This window comes from Argentina silus (genome assembly GCF_951799395.1).
Source record: "Argentina silus genome assembly, chromosome: 2".
Taxonomy (NCBI): domain Eukaryota; kingdom Metazoa; phylum Chordata; class Actinopteri; order Argentiniformes; family Argentinidae; genus Argentina; species Argentina silus.
The window spans coordinates 3,319,162-3,341,617 of record NC_139656.1 but is presented as its reverse complement, the minus strand read 5'-3'; the positions used below and the strand labels follow the sequence as shown (position 1 = coordinate 3,341,617).

The following is a 22,456-nucleotide window of genomic DNA, read 5'->3' as shown; positions in this document are numbered from 1 at the left end:
TATTTAAATTATTAGAAGCACCAGAGATTTTACCCAAGTATTTTAACTTGGCTTTTCTCTGTAAAATTGGTCAAAGTATTTTTAAAGAGTTAATTCATGTTAAAAAATATACATTTTACACAAAATGTTAAGGGTTCCGGTAGCATGCAGTTTTAAACTGGAATAATGTTAGAGTTAGTCAGAAAGCAACATATCAGAAATTAACAGCATATGCACAAGCGGTCAAATGCATGTACGCACAGGGCAAAATTCCACATATTTCTAACCCCTGTTAAATGAGTGCACACAGAGTGGGTGTCAGATTAAAGTGTATACTCCATCAGGGGTGGTTAAAGGGCTGGCCCTTTTCTCAGGTCGTTTTAAAGTCACCTGCTTTTAAGTATATAGTATCACTTTCCTACAGTATTTGATCCCTGATGTGGACCATGAGCTAAGTCTGGAATGAGAATCTCTTATATATCCTGCATTTAACGTTGTTAAACAAATTAGCTCTTTTTACTACATAAAGAGCAATATTTTTTTACGTCTACATTGTTTTTGAGACATGTTTCACTGCCATCAGTAAAGTGAACATTTCTTAAATAAATTCCAAACATTTCCTCAACAAATCCATATCTAGTTCTTATTCCAGATTTAAATGCAGGTGAGTATAAAACAACAACTGAAAAAAGAAACCAGGGAGCAATAAGGACAAACTGGTAAACACCAATCACTTAGATAAATAAATAAATAAAATGAATACATACTTTACCCTGCAGACCATGTGAAAGACAGTTTAAATGATCATTATCTCAGAGGAAAAACAGTGTTGCATTTCAAATTGCTTTTGCCACATGTCTGTAAACATGGTGTCTGTTTACTGTTGGCTACAGCAATGCTCGTAAGGTACTGTTACCAATTAAAATACACCATTAGATTTTATCATAGCACAGCTATCAATCAAATAATCAAATATTTACTTAATTAATAATTACAGAATGGTTACAAAAAGAGCTTTACTTTCTTGATTTAAAAGGAGTACCACTGCACAATAGTGTACTACAGTAATTGATGTGGTGTGCCTGCAAGCCAGTGGATAATTATGTGAGTGTCAGGTAAAGAGAAAGTGCATGAGGAGATATCGGTGAGGGTGATTCCTGTGTGCATGGAAGTAAGAGAGGACACTGTCATGTAACAGGGGTTTGTTTGAGCATCACAATAAGATTTAGTTCACCATTCCAGATTCAGTTTCTACAAACTACTACATGGACATCTTTTTAGACCAGAAATTTACACTTATCAGTCAAACAGTGCAACAAAATTATTCAAGCAGTTGGCTTGAAAGGTGTTTGTTAAATGCATGTGTAAGTTCAGAGCAAATTTGCACCCCTGCAATGGTAGCACAAATCACTTAGATATGTGAAACCACAATCCTCTACTAAAAGTGCACAAAATAGCCTATACCATGAACTATAGTTGCAATTTGATAGTGTATTTTGTGCACAGCGAGCAGTGTATACTTGCAACATGTACATATGTTTGTGTATATTTACATAACTAATGTGTGTGTATATGTGTGTATGAAATACTAACAATGTATTTTCCTCATGCACATTAAAATCAACTTGTGTTTACTGTATGAGGTCCAGTATGTGTATAGCTATTGTGTTTTCTCTGTCTGGTGACAGATGTTGAGTATGAAACATGTGGCGACTATCGTGTGGAGGTCCAGCTCATACCTGCGCCAGCTTCATCATCATGTGCGCAAAGACGTGGAGGAAGCCCACCACTGCATCCCACAGCCTGCTGTGGGCCAGGGACTGCTGGTTGCCTGTGCATGGGCCCTGGAGGTGGCACACAAGGCAGAGTCACACACAACAACAGTTACATCCACACACAGGTCTAACCAGAAGGACTAACACAGAGACAGTGGACTGTGGAAGGTGCTACCTAGAACCAAAAGGGGTTCTTCAGCTCTCCCTGTGGGAAAACCCTTTAAAGAACCCTTTCGGGTTCCATGTTGAACCCTTTCCACAGAGGGACAGCCGAAGAGAGTGTGTTTTACTGTCGGCTGACCTGAATGTACTCAGTCAGACTGTTGAAGATCTGTTTGGCCACTGTCATGGCCTTGGAGAAGTTCCTCTTGCCTGGCTCATCGATGATCTCCTTTCCAGAGTAATACCAGTAGAAATCACTGATGGACTCCTTGAGAGAGAGCGAGAGAGAGAGAGAGAAATGATATGAGCAGGGTGACCGGGATAATACCATAATTCACTGTACAGTATCTAATTGACAGATGTTTGTCACCAGTAATCAGAGTGCCCACTCTACGGTACCTGCAGTCGGAGGAGGTAATCGACAGTGCATATGATGACGTTGATGGTGGTGGTGCTGCCTGTCTGTGTCCGCAGGTAGTTCTGGAAATCTGGAGCAAAAAGAGACATCCACTCAGGCAGACTTCCCGCAATGGGTCCATTCACAGTAATCCCTCCCTGTCACCACCTAACTGTGTTGGAAGTCTCTGTCTCTCTCTCTCTCTCATTTGTACTGTATCATGAATCTTACCATTGTTGTGGCCCTCACAAAGCAGCTGCAAGAAGCGGAAGAGATCACAGGTGAACTCATCATCCGCCATGACTTTCTCACCTGGAGGGAGAGAGAAGGATGGAGAGCGTCAGGGTGGTCTCTCAGAGAGGGGGGTGTCAGGTTGCTGGTTATACTGCATCTGCACACAGTGGAGGCTTTATAGTATATCGTATAGTGGACAGGCGCCCTTCATCAGTGTGTTAGCCAGTGTGCACGATGGGAAGCACACATGTTTGCAGTAATAAGGTGAATGTGATGATGTCACTGTCATCCTTCACATCTAGTGTCGTATCAGTAGTAATAACTGGATTAACTTAACTGTTATTTGTTCTTAGTAAACACTGAAGCTGCAAAAAACCCCTTTAGACTGTCCTTCTTACTGATCGGAAATCATTTTGTACAGGGAAACAGTATGAATTTTAGCCTCAGTATTAGTTATGGTTATATACCCATATTCTGTGATTATATCAATAAATAACTCAAGGAAAGGGTAGACCAAGATATTCTGTATCTTCAGACACACAAACAGCAAAAATAATGTTCTATTATTTCACATACATACTAAACACATAGAGAAACACACAATATAGCTACACACATAAAGGTACACATTAACATGTATAGACACAATGGACATCAATGTAAACAGACAAACAACTGCACAGACAAAGAAAAGTTGACCCTAACAGTTCCTCAATCAGTAATTAGACACACATTCATGCAACAACACAGACCTACTGTACTCCTCTGACTCAGCCAAGTGAGTTGAGAGGCACAGTGTTTGGAGTACTGTCCAAGCCAGGTGAAAAGGTGAAGGGTTGATGTAATTTTGGGAGGGATTACAGTGTGAGTCATGTGAGGTTTGACAGGGGTGAGGCTGACAGAGGGGGTTTATGAATAGGGGATTGTGGGTATACATAGTGATGTACAGTAGGTAGATTCAGATGTCGCTATAATTTTGTACGCATAAATGCTTGCTACTGTATAAACACATATAATATCTACTGCATGAACAGTATGGTTGCTAAAGAGGTACAGTAATCGTGAACAATATTAAACACTGAGCTTTGGAATTCCAGTAGATCTGTGGTGAGACACTCAAGGATACTTTTGAGTCATTTTCTGTTGCTAAGGCTTTATTATTATTGATGTTTTAAATACTGTAAGTTTGCACTTACTTTTAAGGAATGTGTTCTCAAAAAATCACATGACTGAAAAGATTATTTCATAAAAACCTTGAGTGTCAAACGTAATACAATTAGGCTCCACAACACCAGAGAATTAAACAGAGCTAAAAGGTGATGAAGGGACAGGGACAGGGACAGAGAACAGAAAGAGCGAGAAACAGAGGGACAGAGGTATTATTTACCCCGTTCTAGCTTCATATCTGAGGAGCAAGAAAGGAGGGAATAGGAGGATGAAGAGGGAAGGGAGGAAGGTTGTGGAAGGGGGGGGGGGGGGGGGGGCAGGGAAAGAGAGGGGCAGTGAGTTGACAACAGAGTAGACGATTTAGTAGTTGGTTGGGGTGATTAACAACATTCCATTGTCAATAACAACAAATGGAATTCACCATTACAATACAGAAGAATTAGGTAGCAGGAAATCTATCTATCTATCTATGGACATTCTACAATGAAAGATCATGAGTGTGAACATTACAGAATATTAGCAGGACAACATACTAGACAAGAAACCATAAAGGCACACTGTGAATTGAAATCACCAACTCAACGGACAAAGTGTTAGAGCTGACAAAAGGAAACGGTTAGGTCAACACATCCCTCATTCAATCAGCATTGGGCAGCAGTGTCTGGAGGTGACTTCTACTGAAAATTCAGAAGACGAGGAATGAAGGGGAGGAACTATTACTCAGTGACTATAGGCCCATACATAAGCTTAAAATGCACTGTAAATAGAGTACTGTACATTTTTCATCTCCCTTTTCATCTTCACGTTGCACTCTTTCAGTCTCTACTTGCTCTACATGTATGTATTCATATTTAATTGGAATATCAAGTCAATCCCTGTCACTACTGAACTGTATTACAGCAGTGAGAGGGGTAGCTGATACTCTACTAGTGTGCTCAGGGCTTCAGAGACTTACTTGTGCCCTCCTCTGACACCATGCCCAGCCCCTCTGCCTTGTTCTGCCTCTCAAAGGCGTTGAGGTCCAGGACACTACAACGACAAACAACAATATGCTTAGGAATAGATACAGTCGTCACCCCTTTATTAAGCTTCATACCGTATAAGTCATTGGTTCCCTTTTCAACCACTCATGACATTTTGTAATCAGTTAAATATAAACTATACTACTACAAATCTTTAAAAAAAGATACTAAAGACAGAGCATTCCAAGAGTGAAGACTGACCTGCAAGTCTGCATTAAAGCCTGGACACTCAAAAAGAAGCCCACATCCTTCTTGTCCTTCAGGTACTCAAGCATTTTCTGCGAACAGACGGTGAGGACATTCATTCATATACAGTATCTGGAGTCTTATCTCGTCATTTCAAATGTACAGTCATACGGTGTAATGAGAGCAACCACAGGCTCTATTTTACCTGTTGAACCTCACAGTTGCCCCCGTTTAAGATGGAGATGCCCAGCTTAAGGGTGGAGGACACCATGCAGCCAGTCTCACCTGGACAGAACACAAGTTACAGGTGAAAAAAGGGTACTTGAATGCTTGAATAGGGTACTTGAATAGGGCATTTGAATGCTTGAATAGGGTACTTGAATAGGGTATTTGAATGCTTGAATAGGGTACTTGAATAGGGTATTTGAATGCTTGAATAGGGTACTTGAATAGGGTATTTGAATGCTACAGTATGTACTGTACAGCAGCGTAGTCACATACTGTAGTGCCACAATGCAGAGATATTGAGATGAATGCTTGCACTGTAAAAGCAGACATGGGGTATACACCAGCTGAGGTAGAAATCTGAGGACAGTCATTTTGTAATGAGCCCGTCCTACGATTTCTACCTCCACTAATATGCACTGTACCTTTGCAGGCACTGATCATTTGCAGGACCATCTCTGCTGCTCCACGGTTGTGTAGTCGGGACTGCTGGTACAGGAGCCTCTGTTTCTCCATCTCTTTTTCCTGTGATGGACGTAGAAGTTATGACTGCGTCCCGTTGTTCACATATCCCACCCCGCAGTCACTCTGCATTCATACTGGTCCCTCGCTGTCTGTACTGTACATTCTCCTTGACATCCACCACCTTCTCCCTCTCTCTCAATAATTTAGATTTGTTCATGTGGTACATCTACTGTATTTAGAATCATTTTAATAGGGAATTGTTTGTCATCATTTATTGTCGAAAATCAATTTCAATGCTTGCATTCAAGGTCTTTCTCATTACTTTATTGCCCCTATTCTCTCATTGGAGGGATAAATAGCCCCTTCCACAACACTTGCTTACTGTACCTCTATGGCTAATTAACTGCCTAGCTTTCACACTCATTCTTTCACCCCAGTTAATTAGTCATGGAGTCGTTACACTACTTCTTCACGTTTGCTGACTGGAACAAACGTTAGACTACAGCAAATAGCCCTGATGATCTTGCATGCTGCAGTGGTAGCCATTGCTAAGGACCATACAGGTTTTTACTGATTAACCACAGTGTCTCCCTTGGTGCAGCATTGTCTTATACTGTATCATACACTTTACACTGCCCTGAAAGAGAAGCAGTTCTGTTAAAACAAATGCTTTGGCATATTCAGTGCAAACAAGCCCAAGCATTTCTTTGACACAGAACCACATTAACTTTAATGTAATGCAACATATAAGGTACTGTATATATATATATATATATAAGGTTTATAAAAAATATCCAGATTTGATATTCAAGGTCATTTTAAACCCAATACTTAATAAAAACAAAGTACAAGGAAGTACAAAAACACATATCATCTTTATCAGTAGCAAACTGAATTCCTCTGCCCACCCACAGCACCCCACCCTCCTAACCCACCCACTCCCACCCCTTAACCAACCCACACCACCCTCCTAACCCACCCACACCCACCCAAAGCACCACCCACCCACCCGCGTATGCCTAACCATGGTCTACCCAGTATGTGTGTGCAGATGTACTTGACATTACTTACTGAGAGTTTCCAATCCAATGGAAATTATATGATCTTTCGATAACTCCTGAATCAGGTGTACCTAACAGTATGTACCTATCAGTGAATGTATTTTTGTAAGTGTCTGTCTATGTGTCTGGGAGAAGATAGCGGCTTTCACTGTAGTCTATTTGTCAATACGCTAAGTAAGTATGGAAAGGAACATTGATTAGTCACATTCAGTTAATAGAGATGAAAGTGTTACTATGCAGGTGTTAGGGGGTATGCAGAGAGAGAGAGAGAGAACACAAAACAGCAACATACAGAGAGAGGGAGAGACAGATCAGTCCAAGATCAGTGGTGGATTACCTTGTGAGAAACACAGAGGATCAGTTCAGTTAGAGATTCAAATGAGTGAATCTGCAATGACAGACCATACAGCACACAGAGGGCGTACAGGATGTAGGCTGACAATGAGCCACCGAGCCAGAGCCACTTGGTTTGGGAAGGAGTGGAAGTAATGCTAACAGCTTCACTAATGGCCTCCTCCATGCTAATGCTCCATTTGTCAGAAGTGTTTACTCCACTCCCTTCCAATTACACACTTTAGAGATACTAAATACATGACCAAATATGTCAAATACTATAAGACATGTAGATTGTTGTCCAAAAGAAAAGAATGGAGGAAGCATTATCTTGATAGCATTACTGTAAACAACTTTGATCTACCCATGTAAACACGTTCTCCTTGCCAGATGTAATTTTTGCTTGCAGTTCAATCGAAGGTAATTTTCACGAACGGATACTCGTGCTTAGCAGGTAGGTCAACACATTCAAAGCGGTCCATATGTTTTTTTGTATGGTCTACAGAAGTTGCTTTTCTGATGAAGTTGTGAGTCATGTAACATCTACGGAACGTAACGTTAACTACTGCGAAGAAAAGCAAGGGCAACTCCAGAAAGGGTTGAAGCGAAACACACAGAAACAAAAAGGACAGAGAACAGAGAAAACAGATAAAAAGACAGTGATGAGAGAGACGGTGGCGCGGGGGGTGATGTGCGATGGTTGATGTGGTCACTCGAGGCGTCAAGAGCTACCGCTCCAGTGTGTCCCCGTCCCCTGCCCCTGGTCTCCCCATACCAGCTCTGTCTGTCGCACCTCAAAGGACATCTCATCCTCAGCCCCATGCTCCACCTCCTCTCCTCCTTCGTCCTCATCACAAAGGTGGCAGCTCTGAAGCAGACACAGGCAAGGGAAAAAACACGTTACTACTGGGAAAATGTGGTTGGGAGTTTCATATTTACCAGAGTACCAAGACTAGATCATTTCTAATATACTGTAACGGCATCCTTTCATATGAGCTGACAAATGATGCACACTGTACAAACAACCAAAACGTGCCAAAAATCATAAAAGTGACTCAAACAAAGAGAACTCACCTTTGCCATAATATCAGCGTATGCCATGTATAGATAATCTGTATCAAGTTTACTGTAATAAAGAGAAAACACAGAAGTTACCGTAAGGCCACGTCCGGCCAAAGTTTGGGAGGCGTACTGTATAGTATTGAACTCCAAAAACAAGCCTTTTGTTGGTGCTTACTGCACTCTCAGCCCTATCGAGAAACGTGTCAGTGAGAAATGGCCAATCTCACCTCTTCTCTGTGAGAGCAGTCCGGCTGAAATGCAGAATGAGCTGGTGAAGGGGGTCAGGCTTGGTTTCTGTCTCGTCCTCCTCCTCCTCCTCTTGCGCCATGGCTTTCTGTGATAGAGAGAGTGTGGTGTGTGAGGGAAAAAAAATCCGCTGGTAGACACTCACTGAAATCAAATTCAAGTTTATTCTTCATATGCACAGGTTGTAAATGGTGCAATGGAATGCTAACTTTGCGAGCTAGCTCTCAACATTGCAGTGAAATATCAAAGAAGACAAGCAGACAGAAAAATAACAACAATAGGTAATATTCAGTCTGTAAGGTCTGCTATAGAGCGCTCACTTACAGATAAATCGTCTATCATCCTGTCCTCAAAGGAGTACCCCTCAGTATGGATCCAGTTGCGTTTGTACCCTTCCAGGAACATGTTGGACGCTCTATGCCTAATGAGCAGGCAAAGAAAGAGGTACGCTTTCTGACATAGATGTTTGAGTCTGTATTTGCATGAGTGTTTGCAATAATGTGTGTGTTTGAACTGAGCATAGATCGCTGTATCTCTCACCTGGGGAGGTTGTAGAGTGGCGTCATCCTAAAGCAGGCGACCACAGCCTTGCGTCTCTGCTTGGACAGCAGTTTGTGCCACACCATCTTTTTAGATTTGAAAGGGTGCTCCGTCTAAGTGAGAGAGGAGAAGTTTGAGGAGAAACAGCAGAAAGAGAAGTTTTCTCAGTTTCATTTTTGGGGCTCAACTCAAAGTGTGAAAAGCTGCTGTACAAATCCACGTGCACACACACAGGTCATTCACAGATGTGCAATGACCTTCAATCCCATATACTGTAAGCTTGTATTGTAACTATATGCATCAATACCATTTTTCAATCACATTTTTTTATTTCAATCACTGAGTTCCAACCAATTAAACAGTCAGGCATTGACTTTAATCAGTGGATTGGCATCATACTGACTGGCACAGAAACAATCTCACTACAACTTGTGGTGGTAGAAATCTGAGGTCGAGCTCATTGTAATGTACGGAATGGAACGTGTGTTTGACACCATTCCTTATTCTGTTCCATGCATTATTTAACAGCCAATCAGAGGGCTGTATGTAACAACCAATCAGAGGGCTGGATATTACAGCCAGTCAGGGGGCTGTATTTAATAAAAATCACAGCAAATAAAAAGGAATTTCATTATTATTCTGCACAAAACAGAGAGTGGTGGAGAACATTTGTGAATGACCTATGCTCCTCAACGAAAAGGGTTTAAATCAAGTAAGTGTGTCAAGTGTGGGATCACATGGATGCCTTAGTCGTGGGTCTGGGAGTACTGTACTCACCACCTCAATGTGATAAAGCACAGCAGACACCTCCTGCACTCTCTTCACCACCTTCTCAGGAGCGTCCGCATCCTCTGCTTTCCCTGCCATGTCCTTATACAAGGCCATCTGCCAGCGCATGGACGGGTTCTCTACCTACAGTCAACACAGACACAAGCACACTGCAGCAGTAGGACACACCACAGGACACTGATGAACAACAGCAGCATCAACAACAACAACAACAGTAGCAGCAGCTGCAGCAGCATATCAGTAGCAAAACAGCTCCCTCGTACCTTGCCTTGAAGATGCAGGTTGGCTTGCAGGAACTCCCTCACTTCCTCATCTGTGTCTCTCTGAAAGAGGAAATACCTTTTGGTAATTTTCACTTTTTGATATTCATTTTGGACATTATTTGAGGGATAACAGTACAGCACCCACTACATTTCAGAATTAGCTGAATATACTTGTCAGAAACATGGTGTTATAGAAACATTACTCTGCTTGTACTTCACAAATAATCAGCCAACTTAAGAATCAAGGAAATCCCTTCACATATCAGATGAGGAGTGCACCACAGTCTGCATATTCACAGTCCTACACTGTAGAAGTTATTATGGTAGTTCTTTAAGAGGACAGTGGGCACACTACCAAAGAGTATCGGATCTTGGCTAGGTTGATAAGCTCTTGGTCAGCAGGGGAGCACATGTTGAGGCCGATGGGGAGCATCTTTTTCAGGGCAGCCACAATAAGTGAAGTCTGCACTGAGTAACGGTCCCCTCGTCTCTTCTTCTTGGTACGCTCCACGTCTGAGCCGCCAGCCTAGGGAGATTGAGGATGAACCAAAAGGCATTACACGTCATCTTATACACGGTTGGAGCCACTAAAGACGTGCGAGGCACTGTACCACAGCCATCAATTAACACCGCTTAGCATTGAACCCATGACAGCCCTGATTCAATGCCACAACATTCACTATCACTACAGTAACATGATGTTCCCATAACAGTCCTGGTCTACCTCTTTCCCATGATGCTAAGCATCATTATGAATATTACTGCAACAAAGCTGAGACTACTTCTACAATTCACATTACATTACATTCAATAGCATCCGACAAAGACATTCGCCAAAATACCTCTCCAGCTGCCGGCTGTGTGAAAACGGGAAAACAAAAAATAAGTTCGGAAAAATATACCCTGTCAAACGAGCTCAGTTTTACAGAAATGAAGATGCACTGATACTGAACATGAGCCTTCTGCAAACTCCAGCACTAAAACCATGCTCTCATCATCATACCAGTCATCAAGCCCAGATGTGACCACTTCTTCTGATTTTACTGCCTTCATTAACTGTGTAAAAATGTCCCCCTACTGTACTTGGCTTGTCAAGCCTAGAACTGTCACAATACCATGAATATACCCTACTGTCGTAGCAGAAGGGATGTACGCCTCCCGAAACCTTCAGCACAGGTACATGCCACCATAACAGCACTTCATTGTGTCACTAGTGATCTAATACTCCATAGTAAACTTGCTGCATAGTTAACTTTCAATCAACAGATTAAGGCTCACTCTCTACCACCTAGGGTCCCCCTGGATGTCAGAACCATAATGCTGCTAAACTCTTTGCTGCTTAGGGGTGGGGATAGTGATGTCATTCTCTAGGGTGGGGGCTGGGGTGGGAGGTGGTGGGTTTTGGGGAGGACAACTGGAAGGACAATACATTACAATCTGTAGGAGAGGAAATCAATGAACCGGCACAGATAAAAACATGCAGACACACATTCCATTCACGTGACAATTCACCCAGCATTCAATTGAAAACAATTGGTTAAAAACAACCATCTTTCTCATGTGCTTCTTAGTGCTTCTTTTTTGTTGTTGTTGTTGTTGCACCCGCTCCACCGCGTGAAGAATGAGAATGTTACATGGTGTTGGAGAGTAAAGCTCCCGTTGAATACACACAGTTTTGTTGTTAGTGGCATCATGTTGATGGGAAACAGGATCAGACTAAGGTGTTACCAAACGAGCAAATCACACGAGTAAAACAAAGACATGTCCGTGGGATACGTCCCATCGCCCCTGTGCTCTCCTCCCGCTCTCCTGTCCTGTTTCTGTTAGGGCACATTACTGTATGTTGTCTGCTCTCCCCGACGTCACCCCGCAAGCTTGTGAGTGTTAACACTGTATGTCTTGAGAGTGAGTGTGTGTGTGTGTGTGTGTGTGTGTGTGTGTGTGTGAGTGTGTGTGTGTGTGTGTGTGTGTGTGTGTGTGTGTGTGTGTGTGTGTGTGTCATACAGCATGCTGAGGTTGGCCATGGGAGTGGAGATAACAGAGGACCCCACAGTAATGGCCACCGCACAGAACAGGAAAGGATGCAAAGCCCTAAGAACAGAGAATGTGCAATGGTAAAATGCACTGAAGGACTAAGGGGAATCTGCAGTGGTGAAATGTGAAAGAGAGACTCATGTAACCCTCAGAAGTAGACTGCTCCTTTTAAGCAGAAGCAGTTTGAGTAACTACGGTGTGGCTATTCACATCTGAGGATGTTCTTCACCATGCAAAAGGAAATTCTTGCGTCTACCCATGGTAAAGCAGCATCGCTAGTTATGCTGTGTGTGTGTGTGTGTGTGTGTGTGTGTGTGAGAGAGAGAGAGAGAGAGAGAGAGAAAGAGAGAGAGAGAGTATGTGAGAGTGACAGGATTGTAGTAGTGCCAGAGATAAATCAGGGCAGATTCAACCGCTTCTCCAAACTAGTACTTCAATGCAAGGAATGTGTTATGAATAAGGCTAGTTTAGAGGAAGGTGGGTGCAAGGTTTTAAGGGGAGATTTTAGAAAAGAGGTTTGATTAAACAAATTGGGGTGAGGTAAAGTCACAGATTGAGAACATCCTACAGGGGGGTACTAATATAGCTTTTTCCAGAGACCTGCTTCAGTCCAGTTAAATTCAATAGTATCAGGTCAGGGGTTAAAGGGTGGTGGGTGGGTAGAGACTGGAAGATACAGTAGTATAGAAACTAAACTAAGCCATGATCTGACATGGCGGCTACAGGGAGGAGTAGTAAATAGTGAGCACAGAGAGGGGGACAAACAGCACCCCCTGGTGGGAGGGAGCTGCATTACAAATGCTACAGATCAACCAACCCCCAGCAGAAAATTAAAGAAAAGACATGGAGGGAGGACTCCCACCCAACTACAATCAATACAACTAAAGTGCAAACTCAACGGCAGGATGATGGCACCGTGCTCCCACCATCGCCTAAGGCCTGGGGGTGGAGCCTAGTGCCATGAGCCCGACTCTACGGCAGAGTACTTTCATCAAACGCCTCCAGACTCCCCCCCTCACACACTGGCAGGACGACTGTGGGGGGGCTCACTACCAGGGCCTGCCCCTTCGTCCAAGGGTGCTATATTATATATATGAGAATGGTGCAAATGTCTGATGGAAATGTGTCCTCACTTCCTGTCTGTCTGTCACCTCACACCCTCTGTCAAAAACAGCGTGTTTATGTAGGTAAACGTAAGCACTACATCAGTACATTTATGGGTGAGATTGAAAGTGGTCTAACTGGGAGATTGTGTGTCACTGTCTCGGTATGTGAGCATGGGCCTGTTAATGGTGGGTACCATGTTGACAGTGTAACTGGATCCAAAGAGTATCAGTGACTCCTAGAAAGCCTTTTTTTCATTCCAACTGTTTAGCATTCTATTTCTATGCACCAGTGTACCAATATAAGCATGACAAATCCTGGACTTTCCATTGGCGGTTCACGGCAGAGCAAAGGATTAAGTCACTGAGAGGACATACACAGCTGCATCTACAGTACATACTACATATTTGTCACTAGTTTCAACTGTTGTGTTGCGTTGCGTTGTGTGTGTTGGGATGTGCTAGTGTGTGTTGGGTGTGTCAGCCTCGTGTGCCAGTGTGTCGGAGGGGTTGATGAAAAGCCCCCCAAAGTGAGGTGCCATGCGGTCAGCACAGCGGTCGTGCAGAAATAAAGTCTAACCTCTGAGTCCCCGGCCTAGAAACCCAGCGTCAACACACAAAAAAGAGGACAAGGGACAGTCAGAGAGAGAACACTGTTAACACACCTGAGATAGCAACTGAACTCACTAACGAAACATACTGTATGCTGCCTGTGCTGTACTGAAATAACTTCTCTTAGTTCTCAAGTGGATATGAAAAAAACAAAGCAATTATGTTATATCAAAGGTCCTTGACGCTAGTCCTCCGACACACCATACCTGGTGAAGATCGTGGGCGGGATGCCTTTCTGTCTCTGTTTTTACAGTTGGATTATTGTGAATGATTCAATATAATGATCTTATATAATAAAAAAATACCATGCTACACAGATACAAAGTTTGCAGAGGAACCACCAATTTTCATAGGTAAGTTACACTCAACATGGTTAGCTATACAGTCGGTTAGGAGGATATCATACATTATTTGACAAACAAGTAGGTGAAAACAAAACATTATAAATTATAATATTTTAAGTAAAACAATTCAAAAGTTTGAACAAAGTTGCAAAAAATATGTTTGTTAACTGCTGCAGCGATAACGAGCACTAAACCTTCAGAAATTCAAATTCTACCAAAATATGTTTAGGTCAGCCATGTCCATTCTAAGATGTCACAAAAGTCTAAAATCTATCGACAGCTGTCATAAACTGTCAATAGAAAGTACAGTCATTTATTGGTCTCATTAACACTCAGCTACCCTATTCTTCAACAGCACATCTATCAGATAAAACACCTATTCCAGCGTATTACAGCATAAGAGGGACCAGATGGTCTGTCCTGTAATGGCCTCACCTTGCTCATCTTGCTCTTGCTGTCAGCAGTGAGGAAAGACATGTTATTAATCTCATTCATCACCACAAAGTTCTGCTCCTCTCGCTTGAAATTCTGCAGAGACGTAAAAGAGAGAGAAAGTGGGGAAGGAGCATGAATCAGGAGGTATGATGAAAGAAACAAGTTGTCATATCTATTTCAAGGGAGCATACTCACATGAGATTTGGACCAGAAGATGAAGACCTCTCCGACCATTCGGAACAACTCCTCTGCATCTGGGTCTGGGCATGTCAACCACCTCGCCCTGCAGAACGGTGGACATCTCTTTAGTGTTCCAGTAACCAAGAGACAGCTTATCAATACGCCACATGTAAGCAAAGACGCTGACATGTACAGTATTTGTCCTGTACCTGTTATTGTCCACATAGCGGATGAGAAGTGGGTAGAGAGCGTACAAGTCCCTGCAGAGCACAGCAAACTCATCCCTGATGGTGCCGTCCTCCTCGTCTCCCTCTGACTTGCCCTCCATGCGCAGATGGTCCTCCTCAGCCACCACCTTCCCTGCGCGCTTCTTCAGCTTCTCCATGGTGGGAATGAAGTGGGACTTGAGCATCTCCGGCTTGGCCCTGCTCACAATAGGCTGGGAGAATACTAGGAAAAAGAGGAGGGAAGGTGGTGGTGAGGCCAGCTTGTAAGAATATAAACATGGTCATATCCAGGGATGTTGTGGTAAAAAAAAAAAAAAAAAAACAATCTGGGTGCGTAACCATGAACACCATGGATTGAATAGGTGGGTAAACCGTAATGCAAATAACATTGACCTTGCAGAAAAGGTGGGTCAGCTGAGTTTACTTGGGTTTACCCTCCAATACATCACAGGTAATATCCACACACAGCTTTAAAGCTTCATAGAAACCCTCACCGGCCAGTCGTTTCATCCACGAGGCCTCATCAATCCCCAGGTTGTTGACCACGATCTTCATGATGCTGCCCAGGAGCTGGTTGAGGTGCTCGGAGGTGACGTCGGTGCAGATCTGGCCCTCCATCTCAGGGAAGTTTTCCACACCCTTCTCCCACCAGCGAGGCAAGTAGTTACACAGCATGGGCAGCGTGATCTCTATCACGTGGGGCATCTCTGTGTAACGGGCACCTGACTCTGCCAAGTCCCCGATCTCTTTCAGCAGAATGTCGAGCTCTGGAATGTCCTGGCACAACTCGTGGACCTCGTTGGGAAGACCCAAGACTATGGAGAGAGTGAACAAACGAGACAGTGAGCGAAGGAGAGAGAGAGAGAAAGAGAGAGCTATAGAGAAAGAGAGTTAGTGAGAGTGAGAGAGAGTGCAGGGAGGAGAGAAAGCACTCAGAAACCTAAAGAGATATATATATATATGCCATTTACCTGACGCTTTTATTCAAAGCGACTTACATTGCAGTGAGTGCATATTTTTCAGTACATATGGTCCCAGCGGGTAACGAACCCCCAACCTAAGAGTTGTTAGTGCCATGCTCTACCAACTAAACCACAGAGGATCACAAGGTAACTCACTGGCTCTTTCTCTAGGAGTCTTGGTGGTGTAAACTGAGAAGGCATTGAACTCATTCAGGTTGGGCTCCAGATAGGCCACAGGCATGGCAGCTGCCAGGTGAGCCAGACACTCACCCAGAGCAGGCCTCTGTCTGCAGGGCAGAAGACCAGAAATACACACTCACTCACTCACTCACAGATGACCATGTCTTCATTGCTGTACTGTAACAAACACACACCCAGCTTCAGACTCACCTCTCAACATGAGGATTCTTAACCGTGCCCAGGGAGTAGATGCTGCACATGATGCGGTAGCATGACATCTGGAGATCATCCACTGAGTAGCAGCAATAGAGATGTGGTTAGCAAAGTCAGCAAGGAACACATGCCTTTGAGAGAGTGAGAGAGAGCAAATATCACATGGACCTCATGAATGCTGACATAATGCATGGACTTGACTCACGCATGACATCATCTCCAAACTGGTGCTGAGCGACGTGGTCAAACAGGGAGGTGAGGACTGGGAGCAGAGCTATGGTGGTGTAGTTGATGTTCTGAGACACACCTTTCACCTGCTGTAGAGGAAACGTACAGTACGACATGATACCCAAGACAGTTCAGGTCAAACCTAAACAGAGCTGGGATTCCTGCCTGTTCCTGTCAACACTTTGCCCTTACCTGGTTGCCTTTAGACACCTTGCCGAGTTTGAGGTTCTCCACCATCTTCTCTATATCGTCAGCTGCACCCTCAAAGAACCCTCTGAGCCCCGCCTTCACAATCTCAGGCCCAGACTTCATCACTGTCCTGAAGAACACAGAGCAGAGACAGAACAGGAGGAGACACATAAGAGGACAGGTTTGATCGTGTGTGTGTGTGTGTGTGTGTGTGTGTGTGTGTGTGTGTGTGTAGGAACACATTTCAACTAAGTGAAAATAGAATTATCATCATCTATCATTACCTTGCATCAAGAGATCGTGCCAGGATGTGAAGACAGTTGACAATTGCAGAGGCATCCGTTCCTACACAAGGCACATGTAACTTTGTTATCATAAAGGAAAATGTATGGGTATTTCTTTTGGATTTATCTGCAAAAGGAATTATTAACACAAATACTGTAATGGGAAAAAAAGCAAGAAGAAAGTGGAGCTCTGGGTTACTCAGGAGAGTTAGAGAAAAACAGTAAATGTAAGACAGGGCAAAAGGTGAGGAAACAAGTGATGTGAAGAATGATTGGATTCAGCAGAACCATGCAGATTTCTTACCAAAGAGTGAAACTCTGTGTCTCACCAGAGCAGCCATTTTACAGAAGATACTACAACAGGAGGAGAAACAGATGGAAAAGGAAAGGCAGGGGAAGGTTGTGAATGTTGAACATAAAGCCAGAGGGAAAGGAGATTGCAGTACAGGTTGCAAAAGAGTCAAACAGCATAAACCGTAAAATGTCAGTGTGTGTGTGTGTGTGTGTGTGTGTACGTGGGGGAGAGAGAGATAGAGAGAGACAGAGAAAGAGAATTACCTGGCAATCATCTCTTTCTCCTTATTGGAGGAATGTCCTCCACTACCCAGAAGTTTGGCAGGAGTAGACAGGAAGTACAAACAGTGGTTTTTGAAGTACTGGTTGATCAGTGGCAACAGGATCTGAGACGCAGAGAATCTATGATCACATCTGTTCTTTTTCACCAGTAGTATGCTGAGGGAAACCAATCAAGTATACCCCCCCCCCCTCTAGATGTATCAGTAACACAGTGATGCTCTCACCTTTGCAAAGAATTTGATTTCCTGCTCATGAGGGGACTTCTCCACTCGACCACTGCTCACCACAGCCTCTGAAAAAATGTAATTGTATAACAGTTTAGAATAGGCCACTCTTAACATAATTAAGTTTTCTGATTTCTGGAGCACAATCTTATTGGTTATCGTCCATTCTCCTCCCGGTGCCCACAATACCAAGATGAGCAATGAATTCCTGGGCAAAGTCCATCCACTTCAACAGCTTCTGCAGGAAACCATAGGCAAAGCGCTTTTCAATAGATGAAGTGTCTGACTCCATATCTTTCAATCCCCTAAGAACAGAGGTAAAAACATGATTTAATCAATACCTATTAATTTGCTTCTCCAAGTTAATAAATACAATCAGTTTCCTATTACCTTGTGACAGCATATCCATTGAGTTGAAGAAATTTGAGAAGCTCATGAGCCTTTTCTCGATCTCGCGCCTTTTCTTTTGCCGTCAGGGTGTCATAGGGTACTAGCAAAGGGTGGGTGCCTCCTCCTACACACAGTTGAAATGCAGACAGAAATAGCGATCAATCAATTTCCTGTAGACTATTGCGTCCTCACTTTCTTCTCCGCAGTGAGTGACCTCTCACCTTTGGACTGCAGTTCCATCTTCTTCTTCCGACCCCAGGTATTGTGGTAGTTCTCTGCCAGTTGTTCTGCCATGGACTGAGAAAAATAACAAATCATATGAACATTGATCAAATAAGGGCATTATATCATTGCATTGTGTATAGCAATTGAGACAGATGGTCTGAACATTAGAGTCATACCTGAAGTTCTCTTGATAGTGCCATGTGAGTGATTTCAATCGGCTGGGGACTGTAGCCATGGCTGGGGTCGTAAGTTGCCTGAAATACAGATCGTTGTTAACATTCATAACATTCAGTCTATTTTGTGATCATTGAAAGGTTATGCCTCCTTTCCAATCTTTATTTTTTTTTACTCTACCTGTGCAGTCTGTGAGATCTTACGAGACGCCGCCTTCTTCTTCTCCGTCTTGTCTTCCTCTCCATCCCTCGCTTTATCAAGAGTCCACTCCCACGCAATCATGGCCTTGACAGATTCTTTGATGGGCCATCGGTAAATCTCTTTATCCTATCAGAGAGGGAATCATTACATCAAAAACAGGGAGAGAGGGAACATGAGTAGGTATGAATTACAAGAGGTCTCCAGGGATTGAAAGAAATTAGTTTGCTGTGTACTGTAAGAAAATGATGACCTTTGTGTCTTACCTTCTCTGAGAATGTCTTGTACGGTCTGAGCATAGGGTGAGTTTTCGAATTTTCATCCAGCAACTCACCATATGTCCAATTGTTCTGAATCTGTAGATGGACAGACAAGGGCGCATGTACCAGATACAAACACCCAATCCAATTTCTCACCACCAGTGATAGATCAAGCACAACAATTATTTAGTAAAACTGATGTTGATTGCGCCACAACTAGTTACTGTTTCTGTGGAAGACCGACCTTTTCAAAAGCCCACTTGTCATGTGTGTGTTCAGCATATTTGTTGATGAAGCCATCCAATTTCTCTGGGATGATTGTACTGCAATTGAGAGATAAAATATAGCACAATTCAGACCAGTACATCTGGGTCAAAGTATACAACTTCCTCTAGTTGAAGGCAGAGGACACCGTTTAATATTTGTGAAAAACATAGCGGTTCATGTCTCTAGGCAGTGGTTTTGAGTATTATTTTTTAGCTCTCACTTTGTGGTCTCTACTGGTTTGGGATCAAAGTTTCCCTCTGCATCCACTGAGGCTTTCTTCTCAGTTTTGGAGGAGTAGCTGGCATCTACATAATCTGGAGGTATGGCCCCAGCTATAGCACATATGCATGGCATGGCAATCTTGAACAGCTCAGCATCAAATTTCTGAAAAGAGACACAGAGGAGACGGTGAGATCTCATTCACATTGATCAGTCAATGTTTGTCTGGTGACAAGGGTGTCCATGTACTATATCTGACTGCAATGTTCCAGTCTAACCTTGTGAGCCAGTGACTCGAAGATGCCCCAGAAGAGTTTGCGGGTAAGGTGCAGCTCCTCCTCTGAGGAGATTCCAAAGTTGCCCCAGCCATTGGGCAGGCAGTAGTACTTCCAGCAACGCTCATAGTGATTGGTCAAAAGCTGTAACCCAAACAAGGAAATCATCACCTTGTCGTATTAACACATCACTTTGTCTTGTTCCTGTACATTATTTTAGGCATTTTTAAACACGTTTTAAGTGATGTCCAAACCTTAAGTGGCATTTTGGCATATTCATTCAGAATTGGTACATCAAATACCAGCCTCCTCAGCAGGTGCTGGAGCATGTTTGGCCGTAGATACCTGAGAAATAAAGATAAATAAAAACACATAAAAATAAGACATTTAAGCAATAGTTAAACATCTCACTAAATGTTCACTCTACCATAACAGACAGTTACGTGAAGCATAAACCACATGAGATGGAGGAGGAGACAGTCAACTTTACCTGCACAAACCCATGAGACACTCCTCAATAACGTCCCTTTGGGCCTTGGTGAACGCACGGCCGCGAGACAGCCTGTAGATGGTGTGCAGCATGGAGTCAATCATGATGGCCCGGTGGTCCGTGCCGGCGAAGAGAGGGGCGCACTTGGTGATGAGGGGCAGCACGGCCAAACATAGGTAGCGATTAAGAGCAAGGGCCATCTCTGTGGTGCTGAAAGCAGCCTAGTGGAGAAAGGTGAATTCAACCGTCACTGAGGTGTACTTTCTAAATAATAATAATAATAAAATGGCACAAATAATTCTGCTGACAATTCTGTTTAGTGTCTCACTCTTACATAAAGGCAGGCATGGTAAAGGCCTAATGCAGTGTAAACACCCTTCATCCTCCTAAGTACATGCTTGTTACCGGAGAAGCAGAGATTGTTCAAGTCTCACCGTGTCCAGAGAGGCAGCTGCCCTCATGTCAGGCAGGAAGCCCACTTCCAGCACATGAAGTAGGAAGTCTTGGTTGTCGATGCCATACACTCTGTCAAGAAATAGAACCTGGGGTGCCTTGTGGTCAGGCACAAAACTGGCAGACATCTTTGGTTCAATTATGCTGTTGTCTAGACGTCACAAAAGGCAGAGGGAGGTTGAAGAGTGAGGAAATGTACAAAGAGAAAAGGTGCAGTCTTTTTTTATTGAGCCAACATGAATCAGCACTGAATGATTTCCTCTCACTGACCTTTTCCAAATGCAGGGATCTGGACGGCCAGGCTGATAACTCCCACCAGGTCCTCTATGGGCACCAGAGACCTCAGGATGGCCCTGATCCTCAGAGCCTCTCCCTTTCCAGCCTGGATCAGCTATGGGAGGGGAAATAAGAGCAACTTTAACACTCTACCACCTTTTAATTAGACATCCTAATGATTTTAGTTTGACTGTGTTTCATGTTGGCATCAGAGAGGACAGACAGTACTTACATGCATCTCTGGGGCGCAGCGTCCCAGCAGGTCAATGAGAGCAGAGTAAAAGGAAATGATGGCGTTCCCCAAGTGCACCTTGTTCTCCTCATGCTGCTCCTCCCCACCAAACCTACCAGGAAAAAAGATGCAAACTCTTTCAAAGGAGGAACTTCGCTAATCCTGTTACACTACCAAAGAGAACGCATCCCTGCAGTTCACACAAGATCCCACTGGTCCTTACATGGGGAAGCGTCTGTCTTTCTTGACAGTGGGACCGTCCCTGGCAGGATCCTCTGAGATCTTGATGGCCTCCTCTATAGCAGCTAACAGGCCGTTGCCACCCTCCCCTCTCAGGGCGGGGCCAAAGCACTCGGGCCTACGGATGAGCAGACGTACCACCACATTGGCATTCTCCTCCACACTCTCTCCTACGGGGGAGGGGGGACGACGACAGAGAGCAAAACCATGCTCAGTGATGGAGGGAAAACGTCAATACAAACAAACAAACAAATACAGCCAGTATGATATTCCATAGCATGGGGGTAAAAAAAAAAACACCAACCGTTGACAAAGACAGCGAAGCGGAGGAAGTCCAGGTATTTCTCCCCACCACAGGGGTTCCAGCCAATGTCAGGGTAACCCTTGGCTAAGAGCATGGGACAACTCTGGAGACCACAGCCAGCCAAATACTTCACCACCTGGAGGGGAACAGACAGGGTGACAGAGAGAGTGTTTGAGAGTGAGTGAGAGAGTGAGTGAGAGTGAGTGAGAGAGAGAGTTAGAGAGAGTGAGTGAGAGAGAGAGATAGAGGGAAAAACACAGGATGAGAGAGAGAGAGAGAGAGAGAGAGAGAGACAGACATACAGAAAGACAGAGAGTGAAATAGGCAATGTGCACTGCTACTGCATAAGAGAATGTGCCTGTGGGTTTGCGGGTGTGTCTCACCTTCTCCAGGTCTTGCTCCTGCAGAGCCAGGGCCAGCTCGTTGTTATCAATACAGGACGCCGCAGCCACGTCCAGAGGGGTGGAGCCTCGCATACCTGAAACACATCCCCCACATCCCCAACATTTATGATGTTTTTATGATGTTTCTACAATGTTTTTATGATGTTTTTTTACGATGCTTATGTTTTATGTTATGTGTTTGATGATGTCTTTTGATGTTTTAAGCTCCTTGTCCAAAGCGAATTCCCCATAGGGGCAATAAAGGCTCCATTCATTCATTCACATGTTCAGTGTCAACACACAGCAATGGCCATGGCTGTTGTCCACCCTTTTCCACCCTAACGAGAACAAAACACTGACTGCATTGACAGAT

The 22,456-nt window shown here is 43.7% G+C and overlaps 1 protein-coding gene across 1 annotated transcript in view; it reads right to left on the bottom strand.

Moving 5' to 3' along the window:
- LOC310801084 (ryanodine receptor 1-like) overlaps positions 1 to 22,456 on the bottom strand; it is a gene marked incomplete at its 5' end in the record, with an annotated part of 52,161 nt that overhangs the window by 7,191 nt on the left and 22,514 nt on the right. The window contains 47 exons of the mRNA XM_083665050.1: positions 1,719 to 1,823; positions 2,056 to 2,184; positions 2,316 to 2,404; positions 2,545 to 2,625; positions 3,935 to 3,952; positions 4,670 to 4,743; positions 4,938 to 5,014; positions 5,128 to 5,207; positions 5,573 to 5,672; positions 7,800 to 7,874; positions 8,081 to 8,132; positions 8,296 to 8,402; positions 8,639 to 8,735; positions 8,855 to 8,967; positions 9,632 to 9,766; positions 9,907 to 9,966; positions 10,262 to 10,432; positions 13,624 to 13,638; positions 14,435 to 14,527; positions 14,630 to 14,717; positions 14,824 to 15,064; positions 15,336 to 15,656; positions 15,960 to 16,090; positions 16,194 to 16,275; positions 16,402 to 16,510; positions 16,617 to 16,743; positions 16,898 to 16,958; positions 17,202 to 17,251; positions 17,456 to 17,577; positions 17,698 to 17,765; positions 17,887 to 18,002; positions 18,088 to 18,211; positions 18,309 to 18,384; positions 18,489 to 18,566; positions 18,667 to 18,813; positions 18,951 to 19,040; positions 19,189 to 19,267; positions 19,432 to 19,595; positions 19,709 to 19,849; positions 19,960 to 20,050; positions 20,196 to 20,416; positions 20,630 to 20,799; positions 20,919 to 21,039; positions 21,157 to 21,268; positions 21,380 to 21,566; positions 21,701 to 21,836; positions 22,084 to 22,178. Of these exons, the coding sequence (XP_083521176.1) occupies positions 1,719 to 1,823; positions 2,056 to 2,184; positions 2,316 to 2,404; positions 2,545 to 2,625; positions 3,935 to 3,952; positions 4,670 to 4,743; positions 4,938 to 5,014; positions 5,128 to 5,207; positions 5,573 to 5,672; positions 7,800 to 7,874; positions 8,081 to 8,132; positions 8,296 to 8,402; positions 8,639 to 8,735; positions 8,855 to 8,967; positions 9,632 to 9,766; positions 9,907 to 9,966; positions 10,262 to 10,432; positions 13,624 to 13,638; positions 14,435 to 14,527; positions 14,630 to 14,717; positions 14,824 to 15,064; positions 15,336 to 15,656; positions 15,960 to 16,090; positions 16,194 to 16,275; positions 16,402 to 16,510; positions 16,617 to 16,743; positions 16,898 to 16,958; positions 17,202 to 17,251; positions 17,456 to 17,577; positions 17,698 to 17,765; positions 17,887 to 18,002; positions 18,088 to 18,211; positions 18,309 to 18,384; positions 18,489 to 18,566; positions 18,667 to 18,813; positions 18,951 to 19,040; positions 19,189 to 19,267; positions 19,432 to 19,595; positions 19,709 to 19,849; positions 19,960 to 20,050; positions 20,196 to 20,416; positions 20,630 to 20,799; positions 20,919 to 21,039; positions 21,157 to 21,268; positions 21,380 to 21,566; positions 21,701 to 21,836; positions 22,084 to 22,178 (5,219 nt within the window). The remainder of the gene's footprint in view (positions 1 to 1,718; positions 1,824 to 2,055; positions 2,185 to 2,315; positions 2,405 to 2,544; positions 2,626 to 3,934; positions 3,953 to 4,669; positions 4,744 to 4,937; positions 5,015 to 5,127; positions 5,208 to 5,572; positions 5,673 to 7,799; positions 7,875 to 8,080; positions 8,133 to 8,295; positions 8,403 to 8,638; positions 8,736 to 8,854; positions 8,968 to 9,631; positions 9,767 to 9,906; positions 9,967 to 10,261; positions 10,433 to 13,623; positions 13,639 to 14,434; positions 14,528 to 14,629; positions 14,718 to 14,823; positions 15,065 to 15,335; positions 15,657 to 15,959; positions 16,091 to 16,193; positions 16,276 to 16,401; positions 16,511 to 16,616; positions 16,744 to 16,897; positions 16,959 to 17,201; positions 17,252 to 17,455; positions 17,578 to 17,697; positions 17,766 to 17,886; positions 18,003 to 18,087; positions 18,212 to 18,308; positions 18,385 to 18,488; positions 18,567 to 18,666; positions 18,814 to 18,950; positions 19,041 to 19,188; positions 19,268 to 19,431; positions 19,596 to 19,708; positions 19,850 to 19,959; positions 20,051 to 20,195; positions 20,417 to 20,629; positions 20,800 to 20,918; positions 21,040 to 21,156; positions 21,269 to 21,379; positions 21,567 to 21,700; positions 21,837 to 22,083; positions 22,179 to 22,456) is intronic.